This window comes from Chiroxiphia lanceolata, chromosome 1 (genome assembly GCF_009829145.1).
Source record: "Chiroxiphia lanceolata isolate bChiLan1 chromosome 1, bChiLan1.pri, whole genome shotgun sequence".
NCBI lineage: Eukaryota > Metazoa > Chordata > Aves > Passeriformes > Pipridae > Chiroxiphia > Chiroxiphia lanceolata.
The window spans coordinates 137,054,347-137,074,672 of NC_045637.1; the positions used below are offsets into that span (position 1 = coordinate 137,054,347).

The 20,326-nt window shown below is 36.3% G+C and overlaps 1 protein-coding gene across 7 annotated transcripts in view; it reads left to right on the forward strand.

The window, feature by feature from the left end:
* Positions 1-20,326, forward strand: part of MLLT10 (MLLT10 histone lysine methyltransferase DOT1L cofactor) — a 125,392-nt gene that overhangs the window by 57,168 nt on the left and 47,898 nt on the right. For all 7 annotated transcript variants that reach the window (XM_032707796.1, XM_032707787.1, XM_032707845.1 and 4 more), the window contains 3 exons: positions 457-552; positions 6,049-6,304; positions 7,888-8,454. In XM_032707796.1, the coding sequence (XP_032563687.1) occupies positions 457-552; positions 6,049-6,304; positions 7,888-8,454 (919 nt within the window). The remainder of the gene's footprint in view (positions 1-456; positions 553-6,048; positions 6,305-7,887; positions 8,455-20,326) is intronic.

The following is a 20,326-nucleotide window of genomic DNA, read 5'->3' on the forward strand; positions in this document are numbered from 1 at the left end:
TTATTATGCATGGAGATGTCAGTAGGGGAGCCAAAGCTAAAACCTTGCTTTAATTTACATTAGTATCCAACCAAAAAATAGTGTAGAGGTGCCGAAATGCAGAAAGATCTTTGGTGAAAAATGGAGGAAGATCTCTGAAGCAGAAGCCATGTCTCAGTTTTTAATCCAATTTCTTTTGTTGATTAACTGATTATTGGAAAGATGGAGAATATTAACACCAGTGGATTCGTAAATGCTGGCTATAATTGAAGAATTTCAATTTGTGTGCTTTGAAAGCAAATGTAAATACTTGATTAACTTTTTAAAAATTACATTACAAAATTTCAGAACTTTAGTGTGGTTTCGAAATAACATTATTGCCATCTCTTAAATTTTGGTAACACTTGATGCTCTGTAAAATGGGTTATGTTAAAGATGAAGCTGAACTTAGTTTGTATTCTCTTTTACAACTTATAGAAATATAAAGAGAAAGATAAACACAAACAAAAATACAAGAAGCAGTCGGAGTCCTCACCATCCTTGGTTCCATCTCTTACTGTAACTACAGAAAAAGTAAGTCAATGTATTTTTTCTCCTCTTCCACTTCAATTACTTATGTTCAAATTTCATGGTGTAATCATTCCACTCTATATACAGGAACTTTATATTGGCATAAATTCTATAATTATCAAGCACGCTTGATATTTTTTCCTATGATGTAAAATCCTAAATACTTTGAAATTTTCCATATGGAGAAAGAGTTTTGTATTTTAATCATTAGGGGTTTAATGACCCCAGTCAGGTGCCACTGATACTTCCGTAAATTTTATTTAATTGAATTGTATTTAATAATTTGAGCAGCTTTAGAAGGTCTTTCCTTTGAAATTTACTTGTGTGTGCTGACACTGAACCTGTAACATTTAAAACTGGTAATTATGAAATTACAGTTCATGCTTCATATCCTCGTAATATCCTATTGCCTTTTTAGCAGTCTGCTCTGTTAGGTTCTGTGGCCTTTCCTTCCTGATAATATGCTAGCAAATACCCAACTCCAGGGGCAACATACAGGGTTAAATAATGACAGTTCTCATTGTACTCGACAAGAATCACTTTTGCTATCCACCAGTGACACGAATGTTGTTGGCATTACAGGGGTGGGCGGTACTATTGAGAAATGGGTTTACTCATCTCAAAGTTGGAAAACATTTGTCCTGTTCATGTGGAAATGTTTGACATCAGAGTCAGGCAATCATGGTTTGAAAACATTATTGCATAGATCATTGTAGATCATTGTGTTTTACCAGGGGTGTTGAGGCTTACGTTAACTGTGTGTGGTTTGGTTCTGAGCTGTTATACTCAACAAATGTGTGTCTGCATATGGTACACCAAGATCTTGTCAGGGTGAAGTGACTGAAACACCAAGTTCATCTCTATGTTTCTGGAAGTATTCCCTCAAATAGTGGTATCAATGTCAAGAAAGTTAGATTTTTAGTATGCTTTGCATATTTCTTTATTCTGTGTAGTAAGATTACTAAGTTAAGAATGCATAGCTGTTAACATCCCATTATTTGTGACTCATGCTTCTGTTAAGTCTTGTTTCTGGTTCTACTGTATTCTCTTTGACAAGAGAATACAAGTGTATTATAATCATTTCTGCTACCCTGGTGTTGCTGTGCGGGGAACTGAAATTTGAAATGAAATTTGTTTTTTCTTTTTAAAGATGTTAAATCCTTTGTGATATAATGGTAATGACCATTTGTGCAAGTGATGCCTTTAAAGCATGTTTTTATCTGGATGAGTGGCTTCTTAAGATAACATCATGGAAGGCTGCAGAATGAACTGTGGATTTACATTATGTGAGTTAGTGTATGTGGACTGCCTATTTGTCCTGCAGAATTTAATTTCAAGAAATTTTACTGAGGTTCCAGTCCATGCCATTTTGAGAGGCACTTTCGTGCATCCCTGTAATGCCTCAGTAAACGTTTTTTAGTCCGAATCAGTTAAGTTTGAAAAAGTCTGAAATAAGAAATCCCTGACTACTCTTTGATGTATCTACTAGCAGTTTTTTTCACTTTTGGGACATAGATACAGAATGTTTTAAGAAGAAATAGTATAACTTAGGAATTTGAATTCTCGTGCTGCCTTTTCTTCTGGCCTTTCTCTTGGTGGAGAAGAGCCATCAGCCCTGTATTTGCCAGTCCTACCAGGAAACCTGCTCCAGTGTGGGCTCCTCTCTCAATAGGTCTGCAGGTCCCTGCCAGGACCTTGCTCCCGCCTAGGTTTCCCATGAGTTCACAGCCCTCAGGCATCCACCTGTTCCAGCGTGGGCTCCTCCCTGGGCTGCAGGTGGATCTCTGCACCCTGTGGTGCTCCATGGGCTGCAGGGGCACAGCTGCCGCACCAGGGGCTGCACCAGGGGCTGCACCAGGGGCTGCACCAGGGGCTGCACCAGGGGCTGCACCAGGGGCTGCACCAGGGGCTGCAGGGGAACCTCCGCTCTGGAGCCTGGAGCACCTCCTCGCCCTCCTTCTGCACTGACCTTCGTGTCTGCGGAGTTGTTCCTCTCACATGTTCTCACTCCACTCTTCTCTGGCTGCAGTGGCTTCTGCCCAGTAACTTTTTTTTCCTTCTTCACCATTTCTAATGGTGTTGAAGTGGCTGGCATTGGCTCTGCTGGACTTGGGGGAAGCTTACAGCAGCTTCTCACAGAAGCCACTCCTGTAACCCACCCACCCCTCCCCGCTACCAAAACCTGGCCACGCAAAACCCAGTGTTGGTTTTGGACTCTACTCTTACCATCTGGCATTTTTGTGCAAGAGTACTGCCTTACATATCTGTATTAGGGCTAAAGGCTACTCAAACCTTGGAACATACTGTGTATAGCAAGAATGATTATTATGCCTTTACCATAAATCTAAATCTTTCCTCGGAAGTTTTAAGGCCTGCTGCAGATGGATGATATAACTCTTCAGGGCACACAGAGTGATGTATGGGGAGTGTAAAAATGACAGAAGCTCTCTGTGCGCCAAGTGGGCAATGTGAAAGTGTGCTTTCCGGAAAAAAACCCTGCAGACTGGTTTATGGGAAGCGTAGAGGAACCCTGATACACACAGCTTGGTAATTGCACTAGCAGGTACTGAGTGTTTTTTGAGAATAGGTTTAACATTCGTGAAATAGTCAAGTCCTCCCAGACTACCTCAGGAATGGCATTGTGTGACAGCATCTGTGGAATCTCCTTTTTGGGGGATGTCTGCATTGAAATGAAGGGAGGTGACTGACTGCAGTGTGAACAGTCAGTGGGGCAGCCTCGAGGAGTGTATTCCGTTTAAAACACATGTGCTGGGAGGGGACAGCATTACAAGCTCAGGGGGGCTGCAGAGGCTGAAGCCATTCAGTAAATAACCAAAGGTGTTCTGCCTCTGTCCTCAGGTTCTTACTCCCTGCCACTCACACTCCTGATCTCAAAAAAACCCAAACCGAACAAACAATTTAACTTTGCCATGGTATATTAACTTTGCCATGGTATATTTTCTGAAACATTTCTATTAGGTCTTTTTCTGTTAGAACTTAGCATTTTAGACAGCAGTTTGTTTAGTGGTGGGAAGGTTATTGTATGAACCAATTAGCTTAATAAGCTAAAGTTTTGCTGCACTTTTACCTTAGGTTCTATTGCATATCTTAGGGATTCTGGAAGCAATTGATGTAGATGTATCTGGGTTAGGGCACTTTGTTGCAATTAACTCCTTAAAGTAAGGAATATAATTTGTGGGGAAAAAAACCAACCCAGCCAACCAACTGATACTAATTTTATTTGGTTAATTAGGGTATGTTGCATCATATTAGTGTTCTGGATAGGCTGAGTAAGCATGTAGATTCCAGTACACTTTAGAGCACCTTCCAAAGCACAAACAGCTGGTGGAGCAAAAAAAAGCAGAACTGTGATGTGCACGCACGTTCTCCAAAATCGGCCAAGAGCGGGACTCAGGCTTGCAGTCAAACCAAATCTTCACACAGTATTTGCAAAATAATGCTTACTTGTCACTGCCTAGCCCTGGCCAGTGTGTATGGCTCTGTTAAACTCTTTATTTCCCTTTAAAATAAACAAGTATTTAAAAAATCCTGCAGGAACGGGGAAGAGGGACTAATAGCATTAAACTATGTTGATATCTATAGAGAACTATCCTTGCAATTAATATTAACTGAGTTGATAGGAGATATGAATTAGTCTAGGAAGGTTTTTGATAAGAGGAGGAATCTCAGATCCTAGAAGAAGCCTGACTTTTGGTTTGGGTTATTGTGTGTCTGGAAACTCATTGTTCAAATGGCCTGAGTTTGAACTGCTGCTTCTTAATTCAGGTCAGGTGACATACCAGTTTCCAGAAAATTGAACGTACCGTGGACTTCATAATAGTTCAAAAAGTTAACTGCTATACTTGCCTTAGGGTTGGCTTCATCTTCATTAGAAACACCAATATAGTTATATGAATTTGAGGTAAATTATTTTTAACATTGTACCGTCAACAGACTCAAACTGATTTTTCTTCACTGTTGTACAGAAAATCTGTAGTATATTTTTATAGCAGCTGATAGTAATTCATACAGAGTGGTATGCAACAGATTGAAACTTTTGCCTTCCTCAAAGCTTGTTTATTTAGTTGTCTTCTGTCATTTGCAACTGAAAAGTAAGGTTTATGTAAATGTCTTAGCTGTTTCAGTGAAATATGGAAAACTTTGTATAGCTGGTACATAAAGCTGTTTGTAAAGATGAAGAAATGTTTTGCTTTAGGCCTAAATTCAACAAGCATCCCGCTTGGGAAAGGGAAAATGTGTGTATATGCTCAATTTTAAGAGGCATGTGTTTGTGTGGTCTTTAATCAAGATAAATATAGATACTGTTTTAAATTCTGTTCTGTAAAGAACTGAGAAACAAGCTCATTTTGAACAGATGAGTAGCTTCTAGGTTTGATCCATATTTTTTTAAGAAGCTTTAAACAGCTATTTTACTAGATGATTTAAGTATGAATAACATCGGAATGTTTTTTCCTTTTTCATGATTTTGCTTTCATTTTTTTTCTTCTGTTACTAAAATTCTGCTATCACATCTCCACTTTTTTTTTTAGTCATGAGGAAAATTCTGTTCCTTTGTATGGTTTTCTAATGTTGTGCATGCAATTTCCCTGCCCTCCTAATTACTTTCTGTGAACCTCATTTGACTATTATTCATCAATATGTGCAGTTGTGAAAAAATTTAACAGAGGAATAATGGACCTAAAGATAAAATTTTTGGAAGCCCTGTGAAGAGTGTATGAGTGTAGGAGAAGGGCCAGAATTCTTGGGGGTGGGTGGGGGTTGAGGAAGAAATTTGCACTGGAAACTCAAGAGTGTATTTTCCTTTTACTTCCTGTCAGACAGTGTGTTTGAAGTAGGTGTGTCTTAGCCAAGTAGATCTCATATGTCTTCTTTACTTGATGATAGTTAGGGAACTGGATGAATGGGACAGTTCAGATGGCAGAGAATCCTGATGTGATGATGGGAAAGGAAGACATAAGGGGCAGTTGGGATTATTGATTTTGGTTTGGTGTTGGGATTGTAAAATCTTAAAAATGCAAGTTCTTAGGTTCTGAAGCCTTTAACAGTTCCACTGCTGATGGAACAATATTTCCAGTTTCACAAAAAAAGCTATATAAAAGGTGTATGTTCAGAAGAGTATTTAAAGTTAGTTTTTAATTTTTAATTTTGAGCATAAAATAGCAATATGCTATTTAAATAGACTATAAAGACTGTAACCATAGATATGAGATTAATGCATTGACCTCAGTGAAGTAAAAATTTCAACCAAAGCCATTAGTTCTATGCATTTTTTTCCACAAAATGAAATTTTATGTACTTCAGTTGTTTGCTGAGAATCTTCATGGTTCAGTTTCTGCAACTCCTGCTGTTTCCGGTTACATTAGGATTTGAACACTTCTCAGCTTGTTTGAAAGAATGGGGTCTTTTAACAGTTCTTTTTTTTGCAATTTTTTTGTGTGACCTGTTTCTTTTATTTCTTCTCTCTTATCAAAATGCTAGACATACACAAGCACTAGCAACAACTCCATGTCAGGCTCCTTGAAGCGATTGGAAGATACCACAGCTCGATTTACAAATGCAAATTTCCAGGAAGTTCCTACACACGTTTCAAGTGGAAAAGATTCTTCAGAGGCTAGAGGGTCAGAGAGCAAAGGGAAGAAATCTGCGGGTCACAGCTCAGGTCAGAGGGGAAGAAAGCCTGCTGCTGGAAGAAATCCAGGAACAACTGTGACTGCAGCTAGCCCTTTTCAGCAAGGTACTGATTGTTATGCTGTAATGACATGGATTAGAAATTTTATATATTTAAAACTTGAAAAGTAATTTATCTTTTTTCCTCAATAATGGGAATGTTATTTCACTTCGGCAAAAAAAACCCAACTTTTTTCAGGCCAAAAAGTTTGTTGTCGTAACATGAAACAGAAGGTCGTGCGTCTTAAAGTGCAGAAGCGATGCTTTTGTTCAGACTGTTAAAGTATTCTCTTTATCTGCTAAAAAGAGAAGTGTCTTTATATGCTGAGAAGTTAGTCTGGGATAAACTTGAGCATGGATTTGAGTCTAGAGGTCTTTCTTAGCTCTTTAAGGAAGTAACAGTAATGGTTTGTAGTCAGCACACATTAGAATGAAACTGGATTACCTAATGGATAGGATACAGTAGCCCCCAGATAATTTTTCAAGATGCAGACATTTAAAGTATACCATTTTCTTCAAAATGAAAGACCTTTTTACTCAACTTTTTTGTTGTTGTTGAAATATATTAACAGAAAATGATTATGTGACAAGTATATATGGTTTATTTACCTTAAGTAACACAAAGTTTTTACCTTACGAACATACTAAAACCATGCACTATTGACACTTCTAAAAAACAAATTTTAAAAAAATTGCTGTATTAATGTAAATTGTATTTTAAATGGAATTCTTAACAATATTTTCTGGAGTACTAATGACAAAACACTAGTTTTTAAAGGGGATGGGTTCTTTAAACCTAATGTCATATTTAGAAATATTTTCTTGATGGGATAGTTGTCATCAGTCTGAGTTCTGTGAAATAGTACCCACATGCATCCACTCATATAAAATTACTGAATTTCAGTGGAAGTAGATGTTTGTAATTCCCAAGAGTGCTCCATTTTCTGCCTTGCATGCACTAATACAGTAATGAAACGACTGCATTCCAAATATTATAGAAACAATGTAGTTCTGTTACACAAAAGATATTTGTAGTTCTGTGACAGTGCTAAAGAAGTCTTAAAATGCCAATTTTATACGCTGTTTTTCACTTACTTTCTTGTGCTTTTGAAAAATACCTCTTCTGTGGAACACCTCCTCAGCCAGGGTGAATTAAGTGCAATTGCTGTTCCTTTGACCTGTGCCAGACCCTTGATTTTGGGTAGAATGGTAAGGAAGATTGCAGAGATAGTGTAGGTATGATCATAGCACATTTCTATCAGCCTTCTTTTTTTATATGTGCATGTTTATAAAAACCTGCTCTGACTTGCACCAAGTGTTTGTTTATTGTAGTGGCTTCAAAACACGATGGATGTCTAAGTTACCTAAGCAACAAAGTTGTTATTCTCCTAGTATTTAATTTTACTTTCTTTGTGCTCCAAATTTGAATCTGAATCTCAGACACGAATCCGAGAATCATATCCAGCAGAATGAAGACCAGCAGGAGAACCAATGAGTTATTTAGAAAAATAAGTTCTTTAGCTCTTTGTAATGCTTTTCATAAAGTCCCTCCACATTGAAGTTTTGTATTCTGAGATAGTAATATTTCCCATCAGTTTTCATCAACTGCAGGTTAAAAAAAAAGTACTTTTTTTTTCTTTTCTTTTTTAGGAAGCTTTTTGGGCACTCCTGGGAGCATAAAGTCATCTTCTGGAAGTTCAGTTCAGTCTCCCCAAGATTTTTTGAGTTTTACAGACACAGATCTGCGAAGTGACAGTTTCACGCATTCTCAGCAGGCTTCGTCAACCAAAGATGTACATAAAGGAGAGGCTGGGAGTCAAGAGGGGAGTGTTAATTGTTTCACTTCACTAATTGGTCTCCCTTCATCAGCAGCTGTTTCCCAATCTAAAAACTTTGAAAGCTCACCTGGAGACATAAGTAATTCAAGCCTTACTTCTACAGCATACAAACGAGCTCAAACTTCTGGAATAGAAGAAAAAACTGTAACAGAGAAGAAACGGAAAGGAAATAAACAAAGTAAACATGGGCCCGGTAGACCCAAAGGAAATAAAAGTCAAGAAAGTCTTTCCCATCTTTCAGTTTCTTCTGCTTCCCCTACTTCATCTGTGGCATCTGCTGCAGGAAGTGTGACAAGCTCTGGTCTTCAAAAATCTCCAACTTTGCTCAGGAATGGAAGTTTACAAAGTCTTAGTGTTGGCTCATCTCCAGTGGGTTCAGGTAGGCATTTATTGGATTTGTTTTCTTACCTTGAAATATGTTTTTATTATTTTAGCTGTAATTCTGAGTATGCTTTCAAAAACAGGGTATCATTTAAAGTGTCATGGAAGAGTAAGTTTTGTTCCGTGTATTGGTGCCACTGTGCTGTAGGTGGCTGTAGTAGATTGGCACATGTATTGGCCTATAGGCAATATAAATGCAGGTTTTGAAGCTATAGGGGGAAAGTAAGTTGCATGAAAATAGGTTCTTTGGAAATTACATGTGACAGGTTTAGCTAAAATAAGTGATAATACAGACTGTATTGTCTGTATGTTCTGTTACACAGAGAAAACAAAATTGTTACCCAAGCATGTCAGCTGTGCTGAGTATGTCCCTCAATTATTTTTTCCCAATTTAACTTCATTAAAAGCCAAATTGTCTATATGGAGAATTACCAGTTTAAACATGCAAAAGTATATTCTGAATCTGGACCCCTGTGCAGCTGGATGTCATTCTTATATTCTTGCGTGCTTTTTAGCAATTGAAGCTGGCTGGTTTGTTCTTCCTCTGTTTATGTACATCTGGGGCTGTGAGAGGCTTTCTGTTCCCAGTAAACATGTGTGGAATGGCCTAGCAGAATACTGTATCTACCAAAGTCTTTGTTGCTCTGAAGTTTCTTTCAAAGCTTTTGTGTTTGGATTAGAATAACAAACTACCTGGCTTTTGAAACTTTGAAATTTTGTCCTTTTTGTTGTAGCGAGATTTTTGCTTAATTTTTCTGTTATGGTGGAAAAGAGAAATGGAACTTGAATATTTGCTTTTGATACTGTATATTTTCATTGTATAAACAAGAGATACTTCTAAAATATACATGCTTCAAGAAACAAAAAACTTCATATTTTCTTTAGAACAAGGAAGGCAGGTACTTAAAAACTTGATCTCAAACCCACATTGTTTGAAATCTGCTAGATATAGGCAAATTATGATTTTTATTAGGGGTAAAAATGACTATTTCATTAGACAATAGCAGTGGCAACTATATTAAATATTATTTTCCTGTATTGAAATCTTCAGGGAGAAATGGTTTATGACAGAATTTAGAGTTCACTGTTTATCTTTTTGTTTGAAATACAATTTTAATAACAAGTTCACCTCATACCTGTTACGAACAGAGACCATCTTGCAGATTTATGTCAGCGTTCTGATTATTATAGTACAAACTGTCTTAATCCTTTGTAATCTCTTTGAGGTGGATTATGTATAGTTGTAGTTGGGGTAACAGATAGAAGTACAAGGTCTTAGTTTGAAGTGAATGACCCATGTTTTGCCCCTTATATTTGTCTGAATATTCTGGTCTTGTCAGCACCTTGAACAGGCCTTTCCCTGGCCAGATCCGTTCTTACTTCCTCTGTCCTCTTTATTAGATCTCACTCTTCTATCTATAAAATACCAGTGATAACGTTAAACTCCTTGTTTTGAAAGATGTGGTTGGAAATACTGGGTAGGTTTTATTACTCTTATTGTGATATTCAGCCTATAATTTCACTTCTGTTAAGCATACTTAGAGTCTTGGTAGCCAGTGTTACACCCGTCCTCTAAAACTGGTATTTTCTGAGCTGCCAAAGAATATGAATGAAAAACAAACAAACAATATCACTCCAATAAAAACAAGAAAACCCAAAGATACAAAACCAAAAGGGATGTCTTTGTCTTGGAGCGTGAGCTCTAAATTTATCCAGAAAATACTGTTTGAACCACAACATATTGTTTTAATGTACTCTTCTCCCTCATTTCCCCTTTTCCTTATGGTTTTAGTGCTGCTTTCCTCACTTCATCATAAGCATTTTCTGGGTTTAGCAGTCCATTTACAACTTTGTTACAATGAGGAAGGGCATATGAGTGTTATCAGTATTATCAGCAGCATACATTTTCTCAGGTATGATAAGTGGATATTTCTCTTTGAAATGTGTCTACATTGTCCAGTAACAAAATCTGACATGTGAATCTAAATTATATGACCCAAACCCCCAAGTAAGATTTTGTGCACGTAAATGTAGTGAGAGAAAATGCAGGGTACTCAAGTCAAAGTTTTTACTGACTCTCACTTGGAATTGCCTTGTTACTTCAAAGAAGCAGAATTGGGAATGAGCTAGACCATACTAAACAAAGCTTTTGAGGCACTTTTTCAAGAATCTCTTCCTCTTTTTTTATCCTTTTTAATAACCTTCCTAACTGCAGCTATCTGAAGCTACCATTCTTTTTCAGTTTTCTGAAGAGTACTTGTTGAGATCCATAAAAATTATGAAAAACATGACTTCAAAGATGTATGATAATTTTGTTCATAGTTAATGCTCAAATTAGATGAAATGTGAAGGAAAGCTTATTTTACGAGGTAATGCAGATTCATCATGTGCTATTTATCATAATTAAATGTCTTCCATTGAGGTTTTATTCAGAATAAGTATATTCAGCTCGTTTTCTGAAAATATTTGTCCTCTCCAAACTTTTATCTAGTCCACAAGACTTCTGTTTCCTGCTTAGTAAGAACAGAGAAGTACCGTGAATAGTATAAGGACGTGATTAAAAACTGCTGCAGCACATACACACAGGTTTTATTACAGTTGCCATGCAACTGGTCTGATGTGTTTGGATTTTGATCACTTAAATGTTCAATCTTTATGCCCCTTATGATTTTTTCTGAGATGTATTTATAACCTCTTAGGAAACACTGAAATAAGGTTTTATAAAATTTAATTGGTAGGCGCATAAGGAATTTTTGTAGTAAATTAACATTTTACTAGTATATCTCTCCCTGTTTAAAAAAAACATTCTTTAGCTAATAACAGCTGATTAACAAACCACACTTATCTTTCTGTTGGGATTTCACAGGCACTGTAAGATTATTGTCTAGGAAGATATAAGTCAGTTGTCAGTGGGAGTTATATAAAGCTGATACTAGTTCGCCTCATATGGGGTTGGTCTTTGGAGTGCTTTCAGAATCCGAATTTTTTTAATGGGGCCAAGGGTGATGAAGGGCGAGAGGGTGAGTTCATCTGAGTTCTACAATTTTAAAGAACTATTTAACTTTTCAAGTCCGGTAGTTGTGTTCTCAGCATCCTTCTAGGGAATAATACTTAAAGAATTCTAGTCTGTAGTATGTAAAGCATTGATCCCTTCTGCTGAAGGCTTTTAATTTTTTTCTTTTTTTTTTTAATTTTCACAACAGCATTGATTAAAGAACAGAAAACTTTAGCCGAGGGATTAGAACAGATGGTAGTAGTACCTTGTCCCAGTAGCAAATTCCAAGATCAAATGTTCTTTTACTACACTTGCACTTTATTTCAGCAGGAGTGCAGAAGCTAATAAGGTGATGGGAAGAAAAAAAAATACAGTTATGATAAATAACTTTCATGCATTTTGTATTTTTCTGTCAAGCAGTTTGTGTGGCTCTGGCCCCTCTTTGTTTGGAGTACGCTTCAGTGCATGAAGAACTTCCTGAGATCTCATGTCCCACAGCAATAGGGAAAGGAACATTTTATGTGGCATACAGCACTTTCTGGCTTTTGTAGAATAATGTAGCAAGGTAAAATGGAAAGCAGTCAAGTATCAGAAGTCAGCTGAAATTTCTGTTTCACAGTAGATAAAGTTCTCGAGCAGTTGTCTCCAAGTTCGGCCATGGATACTTGCTGCTGGAAGTATTACAGTGCTTCAAGCACTTCTCTGCCTTTCCCAGGTTTGCTACTGATACAAATGTACAACAAATTGTATAGTATCAACTTCAGTAACTAAGTACTTCAAGGGATGATTTGCTTCAATATTTTAATTTTTGTATAATTGATTTTGTGCCCTTACGAGTACTGTAAACCCTAAAAAAGCTTATGAAGTTATTTTTTTTTCCTTTATGAAGACTGGAGAAAGTTAACTTAAAAATTTGGCCTCAAAATGGTTAGCCCATTGTTTCAGCACTATTGCTATGCCCATCTTCTGGAATTCCTTTGTCTCGATTAAGGCAAACTTATAATTTGTCTTCCTACGTTTTTATCTCTGCGTCATATATATTCTACCCTTAACCAGCCTTCAGTATGCTCTGGTTGATAATACTAGACAGTTTTTGAAATAAAGGACACATCTGAACCCAGTATTTTACTAATATAGCAATGTTTCAAGCTCTGATTGGGAAAGTATTAATGTTTTTTAGGGAGAGAGAGAGAGACTCAGGTCTCTCTGAGTTGGTCTTATGCAGTCAAATTTCAGCTTTACATACAAGTTTTCTAAATGCTTCAGCTTGGTTCCACGTATTTTGTTCTCCTCCTCTCATTCAAGCAGTGCTGGAACCTTTGTCAAGTGTTACAAGTGTTATGCTGTGCAAGATCATTGTACTGTTAAGCTCGTTGTCGTGCTGATGATGTAAGAGAACACTGAGTTTCAAAGTAGAAATGTAACTTGAAATCATTCTTATTCAGATACTGAGTCCCTCAGTACTTCTGTTAAATCTTCGTGATGCTGTGTTTAGTTTGTCTTACTAACTAAATCTACTGGGAGAAAGAGTTTAGAAAAAGTTATTCTGGAACAGTTTGTGCTATTAGGTTCATCTGCTAAGGACATCAAAGCAGAAGAAGTAGTCTTGCTGTGTTAAAAGCCAGTTTGTATTCCAGAGGAGGCAGAATACAAAGAACAAATTGATACTAATAGATATTAATGTCCTTTTAGGACTAAGCAAATGGAGTAGAAAACACACAAGTCAAAATTAACGTGCAGGGTTTTTCATTCTTTGTATTTGAGGCTAGCAGAAGTGCTGTTGAGATTGGTAAACGGTGTACAAGATTAAAATATTAAAATTGATGATTGTTGGTGTAGAAAACATGGAGACATTCATCAGGTAACAGGGAAGAAATCACGCGATGGTAGTAGCTTCTAAAAATGGGGATTATCATGAAAGGGACCCCCTCATCAGTGTTCTTAACTAAAACAGTTGTTATCAGCAGCTACAGCTAAAAGTATGGACAGTTCCTGACGAGGAATACCTCATACTTCCATGTTCTTAGACTGTCAGTGTTAAATTTCAGGAAGTCTTTAAAACTCGTGAAGTGGTAAGAAACTGGTGAGTCAGTTAATTCTGCGCAATTACGATGTGCCTGACAGAAGAAAGATAGGAAGAGATACAAAGATGTAATGATTCATGGTGGTTATTGTGAGTTATGGAAAAGCACTTATTGGACTAATTTCCTATTTAAAAAATAATTTTATTAATTATTTTTTATTAAAAGTGGCATAGTAGATGTCTACATTTCAGCTGATACAGCATGACATTTTAAATAAAGAACTGTAATGATAGGAAGTCAGCAAACCCTTCCATTAACTGTAGTTAATAGTTAAGTCTCAATTAAATTTTGATCAGAGCAATTATTAAACCAGTGTTTACTTTATTTTGTTATTTCCCCTTGCATCAGTCATCAATTTTTTGCTCAGTTGGTTAGAGCCAGGTGTTGCTAATAACACCAGGGTCGTGGGTTTGATCCCCATACGGGCCATTCACTTAAGGGTTGGACTTGATGATCCTTGTGAATCCCTTCCAGCTCAGAATATTCTGTAAAATCTGTTGGACAGCTCTGCAATTTTTGGAACTAATCTGGTTATGAGGGCAATATACAAACTAAGAGTAAAGTTGATGGACCTAAAGTAAATGATTGCATCTTAGAAAGCTGGATGTATACTTGCAGGATAAGGATGACCTTCTGGGGAAGGAAGGGCTGTAGAGAAAAAGTATAAAGGTAATTAATCAGCCATGTCTGAGTTTCCGGTGCTGAGCTGTGTTTAAAAATGTTTTAATGGATAAACAGCAAACTAATGAGAAAGGCAGCTCTGTGCTCAGAGCGTCTGGTCTTTGAATACTGTGTCTAGTTCTGCTCTCTGCTCTGTGTAAAGAAAAGAAGAGCCACAGGAAAGATTCTGTGATTGGAAGAAGCATGTTATTGGAGAACAGCTAAGGAGAGAGTTTATCGAACTGTGAATATCATGAGAAACTGAAAACTGGTGCTACAGTCACCCTTAACAAAAAAGGTAGAACATGATCAAGTGAGAGAAAGTAACAGTTGAACAATTTTCAGTTCCGAAAATTTAGATATATTTTCTAGAAGATACAGTTTAGTTGAGCATATTTATTGGATTTGCAGGTGAAGGACATTCTAGAGCTAAGCAATCAATGTGCTTGCAGAGATTCTTGTTTGGTTCTTACCTCTGAACCTAATTCTGTACTGTGTTGTCCCTTTGATTTCTAAAAGAAAAATTAGCATGGTGCATCAGTTTAGCATATGAAATAGTCTGTAACTGGGCAAATAATGCATTTCAAAATACAGTAGTTAGTAGTGAATTGTTAGGCAGCATGGGTCTGTAGAAATTGGTTTGCAACACAGTATGTTTATACTTTTATCGGAGATTTGGAAGAAATTAAGTCATCTTTTCTGCTTGCTCTGGGGGTTTAGGGTGGTTTCTAAAACTGTATGTTGTAAAAAATGTACTTGGATGTAATGAATTCCTCGATTGAGAAGGCTGTGTACAAAAAAACAATGAACAATGAACACATCTCTTCTAAGAGAGATGTGTTTTGAAAACAATTATGAAAAACTGAATAATAATGGAGAACTGAACATTATTTCATATTGAGATGCTTTAGGGGAAAAAAAGGCTATTGTGATCCCTGTGACAGTCATTTCAAGAAGGGATAGAAAAGGTACATCACTTAAAATTACTCCATGAATATTGCAGGTAGCAGAGTACTGTATTTAATTATGACTTTCTTCCTAAATTATGACTATGAATGTGAAAGTTAGAGAAGAGGCGTATAAAGATTAATGTTTTTAAAACATCCTTTTCAAAGAGTCTGAAGCTGTTTGCTAGACTGGAATATCTTTAATTTGAGAATATTTCCTTTTACCAAAATGTTTAGAAGCATGATCATAATTGTTATACAGGAAGAATTAATATTCCTGGTCAAGATGTTTTTATTGGTAATTGCATACTGCATACTGTAATTGCCTCGTTTTCTGTTAAAAAAAAAAAAAAAGGTTAACATGGAAATACCAACCTATAGCACTTAATTGGATGGGCTGCTGAAAACAAGAAGTGTTCAGCCTTTCCACTTCTGGAGTCTCCAAGCTGCCTGACTTTCCACGGAAGCAGTGGGTTTTGCTTGAGATGCAAATCATGCTCCCTGTGAATGCTGGAAGATTAGAAACTCTTGGAGCATTACTTTGAAACAAAACTTGCTTTGAAACAAAACTTGATTTAAAACAAAGCAAAACAAAAAAAAAAGTTTTCCTTTCTACAAAAAATTTAGGGGTTTTTTTCCTTTGTTTGTTTTGGATTTTTTTTGAGTGAAAACAGATGTGAGGGCTTTCTGAAGTGAAAAAAAAGTGTCCCAAGGAAGGTAAGGTAAGTTCTGTTAGCTAGGAGAGAGGTTCCATGTCAAGCTGCTGAGGCCTGCTAATACTGGAGAAGATCTTGGCAGCCTTGAAAATTGCCTGACTGGTTAATTGTTTTATAAGAATGTGTCTCTCAGGTTAAAATGGAAATTTTGAAGATTATATCTTTAAACTAGAGTCCTAAATTATGGTTAGTCTGGGCATTAGTTTCTATTTAAATTTCAAAATATGTAATTATTTATTTATTTATTATTCTTTAACAATCAACAGCAAATAGTATGTTTAAATTATGAACTTGTAATACATTTCAGATGCAACAAAGCAAAAAGCAAATTAATACAGGAAAGAGAATATATGTTTTCTTGACTTCCCTTTTAGGTCCTTTGTTTAATAACAAAATAAAGAAGTAAAGAAAATTTTGGTAGTTATTATTTCAGGAGAAAGACGTAATAGTTTCAAACAGCTGAGCAAAACCATGTAAATATTTCTAAACTGTTTTAAATTTTGCTTTTATTTAAGTTTTGTGACTCTTCTACCCAAATATGAACTTAATACAAATACAAGAAGTTCTGCAGGTCTAGATTTTGCCCATATAGATTTTTTTTTCAGAATTGGCGTGTAAATACCAACTTTTTGAAACGTAGTAAGTATCTGAATGAATACACTATTTCATTAGTTGTATCTGTATTGGCAGAGAAGAAAATGGACTGGGAAGGGCTTGAAGGCTACTTAAGTTTCTGTAGTTACTATTTTCAAATTCCACTATAAATCTTTCTTGTTTGGTAGGGGAAGGTTTTCAAAGAAGTCCATGAGCTTTTTGTGAACTGTTTGCTTTTAGATTTTATTTGGTTCATAAGCCAACAAAGTGCCTTGTATATATTTAGTGTTAGGTTTGAACTCCTAATAAAACCTCACTTATTTTAGGCCTGAGTAATCTGGTTAAACTACACTGTATGGATGAGATCTATCTGACAGCTTTGCTATTGCTGTTGTCTACATAGTGAAGAAAATAAATTTTCTCCTTTTCCAGAGGCTGATTGTCTTTGTAGATACATGGAGTAAAAGTATGTGGTATTATCATTATTATATTTAAAAAAAAGGCAGAAAGAGAAAATGCACTGAAACTTCAGTTCTGTGCTTAGATTGCAGTAGTTCTTTAACTCTTATTATAAAACTAAGAATTAGAATTTAAAATAGCTACATCGGGGAACAGGGAGACGCTGTGAAGCAATTAAGATTTCTGTCCTATCAAATGTCTTTGTTGCAGAACTTGATATTTGCTTTAGAGGTGTGTCTCTTTCCTGAAGATCACGGAAATAATCCTTAGATGGAATTCTACTGTTGCATGGAAAATGAAGTGAGATACAGGTGGTGTTTGCTTTCCTGAAACTGTTCAGTTCCCAGGATCTCCTTTAAAAATTACTTAACTTAAAAAAGTCTTATAAAATGGTATCAAATGAAGAGGGGGTTTTTTATAGATAGATTTTAAAATTAAAATATTCATCTTTTTGAGTGTGAACATTTTTCAGCATCTGGAGTCAATTACTGGAGTATGGCATTCTTTGTAAGTCAAATGTGAGATAGCAATCAGTCTTTTAACTCCATAAAATCTGTTAAAGGTGACATGGGAACATAAAAAAGTGTGGGGGGGGGAGGGTAGAGAAGAGACTTGACTATAAAAGGAGCAGTAGGGTTTTTTACCCCTCCTTGAAAATTGTACTTTTCAGATCTTACAGACTTTCAGGTCTTTCAGAAATCAAATATAGCTGAAAAATAAGTGATATGTATGTGTTGATAGTTCTTGAAGCATCTTTGTCCTTCTGAAGACTGTCCAATTCATATGGTGAAATTCTTTTTTTGTTGTTGTCATCAGTCAGAGGTGATAGCACTACAGTCGGGTTTTTAAAATCAGAAGGAAGTGTACTTTGCATTTACATTTTCCATTTATTTGATGTGAAGAGCTGCAGTACCAGAAGTTAAACTAATTGAAGATTGTTTTAGGATTACACTTGAGAGGAGAGGCTGTGATATCTGGAGCTGTTATTGATTATTGTAATAATTGCTTAGATTCTCTTGTAAAGTTTTAAACAGAAAATAAAAAATTTAAATAGAAATGCTAACATAATGCAGTGGTATACAAAGACTTGTTACCTTAAAATAATGGAGCTTTTCACTGAAAGATGTTGCTTGGGGACAAATCCATTCAGACTTATATTGGACAGATTCATGTGTTGATGTATAGGACCTATACTGCTTTTTAAACCAGATATTATAGGGCCAAGTGTCTGCTTATCAAGTCCACGTTTCCTTATGATTCCTTTTTATGTAAGTAATTTATTTTACTTCCTAAAATAGGTTATATGGATGTGATAGGACTAAGAACAACAGCTTTCTGAAGTTCTAGATAACCTGGGCTGTGGTAGTGCAGTGTCACTTGGTACAACACTGCAGCTTGTGCCCCACAACAGTTCTTGCTGTGTAGTGAAGTATTATATTATTATATGCAGTGCTGTCGGGTGGTCCCTGGGCAGTTCCATGTGCTATGGCTGATGACAGTCTGAACTTCCAGCTGCACTTAAAATGGCAGGAGCCAACTGGGATAGCTTTACAAGTACACCTGAAGATTTCAATAGCATTTGCATTAAAAACACTTTAAAAAGAGAAACTGTGGAATCCAGTGTCAGTCTAGATGTAAAGACGTGTCTTAGGTACACTAAATAAGTGTGTCCCAGTGCCTTTTCACTATATGGCACTACCTGATACTGTACAAACGTTACCTGTAGTTGCAAGATCTTTGTGTTCATACACCTGAGTGGGAGCTCATTTTTAGTAACCCTCCCCAGCATAAATAAAGTGCAGAACATTAGCACAGGTAAGCCAACACTGTATTTCCAGGTTAGTTAAATAAACCTCTCTTTCAGGAGCATTAGGCATACCTGAAAAAGTGCTATAGGAGCTTGATATACAGGTATGCCATAAACACAAAATGTGCTGTTAAAATACAGATCAGGGCAGTTCTTATCAGGGCTTCTGTGGTGGTAATGCTGGAAATAGTGAAATAAACTATTTTGTATTGTTAGAAAAGCTACTTCTTATCTGATTCTGAATTTAAAGCAAATTTTTTGTCCATTTGAAGTAAACTAGGATTTAACACTTAGTTTAGATGCAGACTCATTACTTCATATTGTTCTTTCTATACTTTTTATCCAGCGTTTAAATAGAAGTCTTCATCTTTCATTGTGAGATCTGGTAGATATGTGAGGTGTCTGTGAGAAGGCCATAAGGATAGCAGTAAGAAAACTTGATTTTGACAGTGATCTAACTTGCTGCATATGTTTTTGTGAGAGAGAATTACCTACAGTGGTAAAAAGTTTCTGAAGAGAGTTCTCATTTAACTAAGTAACTGGAAAAAAAGGGAAAATTTTTGTCAAGAAAGAGTGAGTGAGCATCTATGGTGTTTGGACCTGTGTAGCTCTAGAAATTTGAGTTGGGAACAGATTCATGGAATCTGGTAACAGAGCTGAAGAATATGAACATGCAGCTGGGGCTTGTGTGTGAGTAATCCTATCAGATCCTTTGTACTTGACTTGCTTTTATTTCTGTTTCTCACTGTTTATTTGTTTTGAATATTTAGGAGAAGGATTTCTTGATAAGAATGACCAGAGGTTCCAAGTAAATAAAAAAAACCCAAATTCCACACACCGAAAAAAACCCCCCAAACAAATGAAAAACCCCAAGCAGGCCCTCCCCCCCCCATTGCCCCATTCTCCTAAACAAATGAAAAAGCAGCTCATAAGCTGTCATTATAGTTAGCTTTCACATAAGAATCTCAGATTCGAGTTGTTGGGGGTTTTTTGTCTGTTTTGTTTTGTTTGTTCTGAGTGTGGTGGTTTTTGTTTTGTTTTGGTTGGTTTGGTTTTTTTTTTAATTCTCTTAAAGTGTAATAACTGTCCTGGGCAAATGTCTAATCTAAGGGATTGAGTGGTGGGTTACAGCAAGTGACAGGCTTTCAAGGCACAAAGTCACTAGGCTCTTTTTCTGTTGTGGGAGTAGTGATAAGCTTAGAATTGAAATTTGGTTTTTGTATGCGTAACCAATTTGCTTAAAACCAAGTAACAAACGGCCAAAGGATGGTGACTTGAATGTAGGTATTACTACACAGTCAGTTCAAAGATATTTTGAAACTAAAGTGAATGAACTGGAAGCATCAAAGTTTTTTCTGAGCAGAACTGATTTTAAAGAAGAGTAAGTGTGAGGTTCTAAATAAAGCAAGCAATAGTAGCTACCATAAGGGCTGGATAAAGAGAGGAAGGATTCAGCCAAGACTAAGAGGAAAGTGCGTAAGGCAGCAGAGATGAAAAATAAAGGAAAACAAAGAATGTGAAGTCCATCTATTACAGCATGTAGTTTTTTGGCATATATGTGGTTACCATTCACAATATCTAACCTTTCTTGACACCTCAGAATGTTGG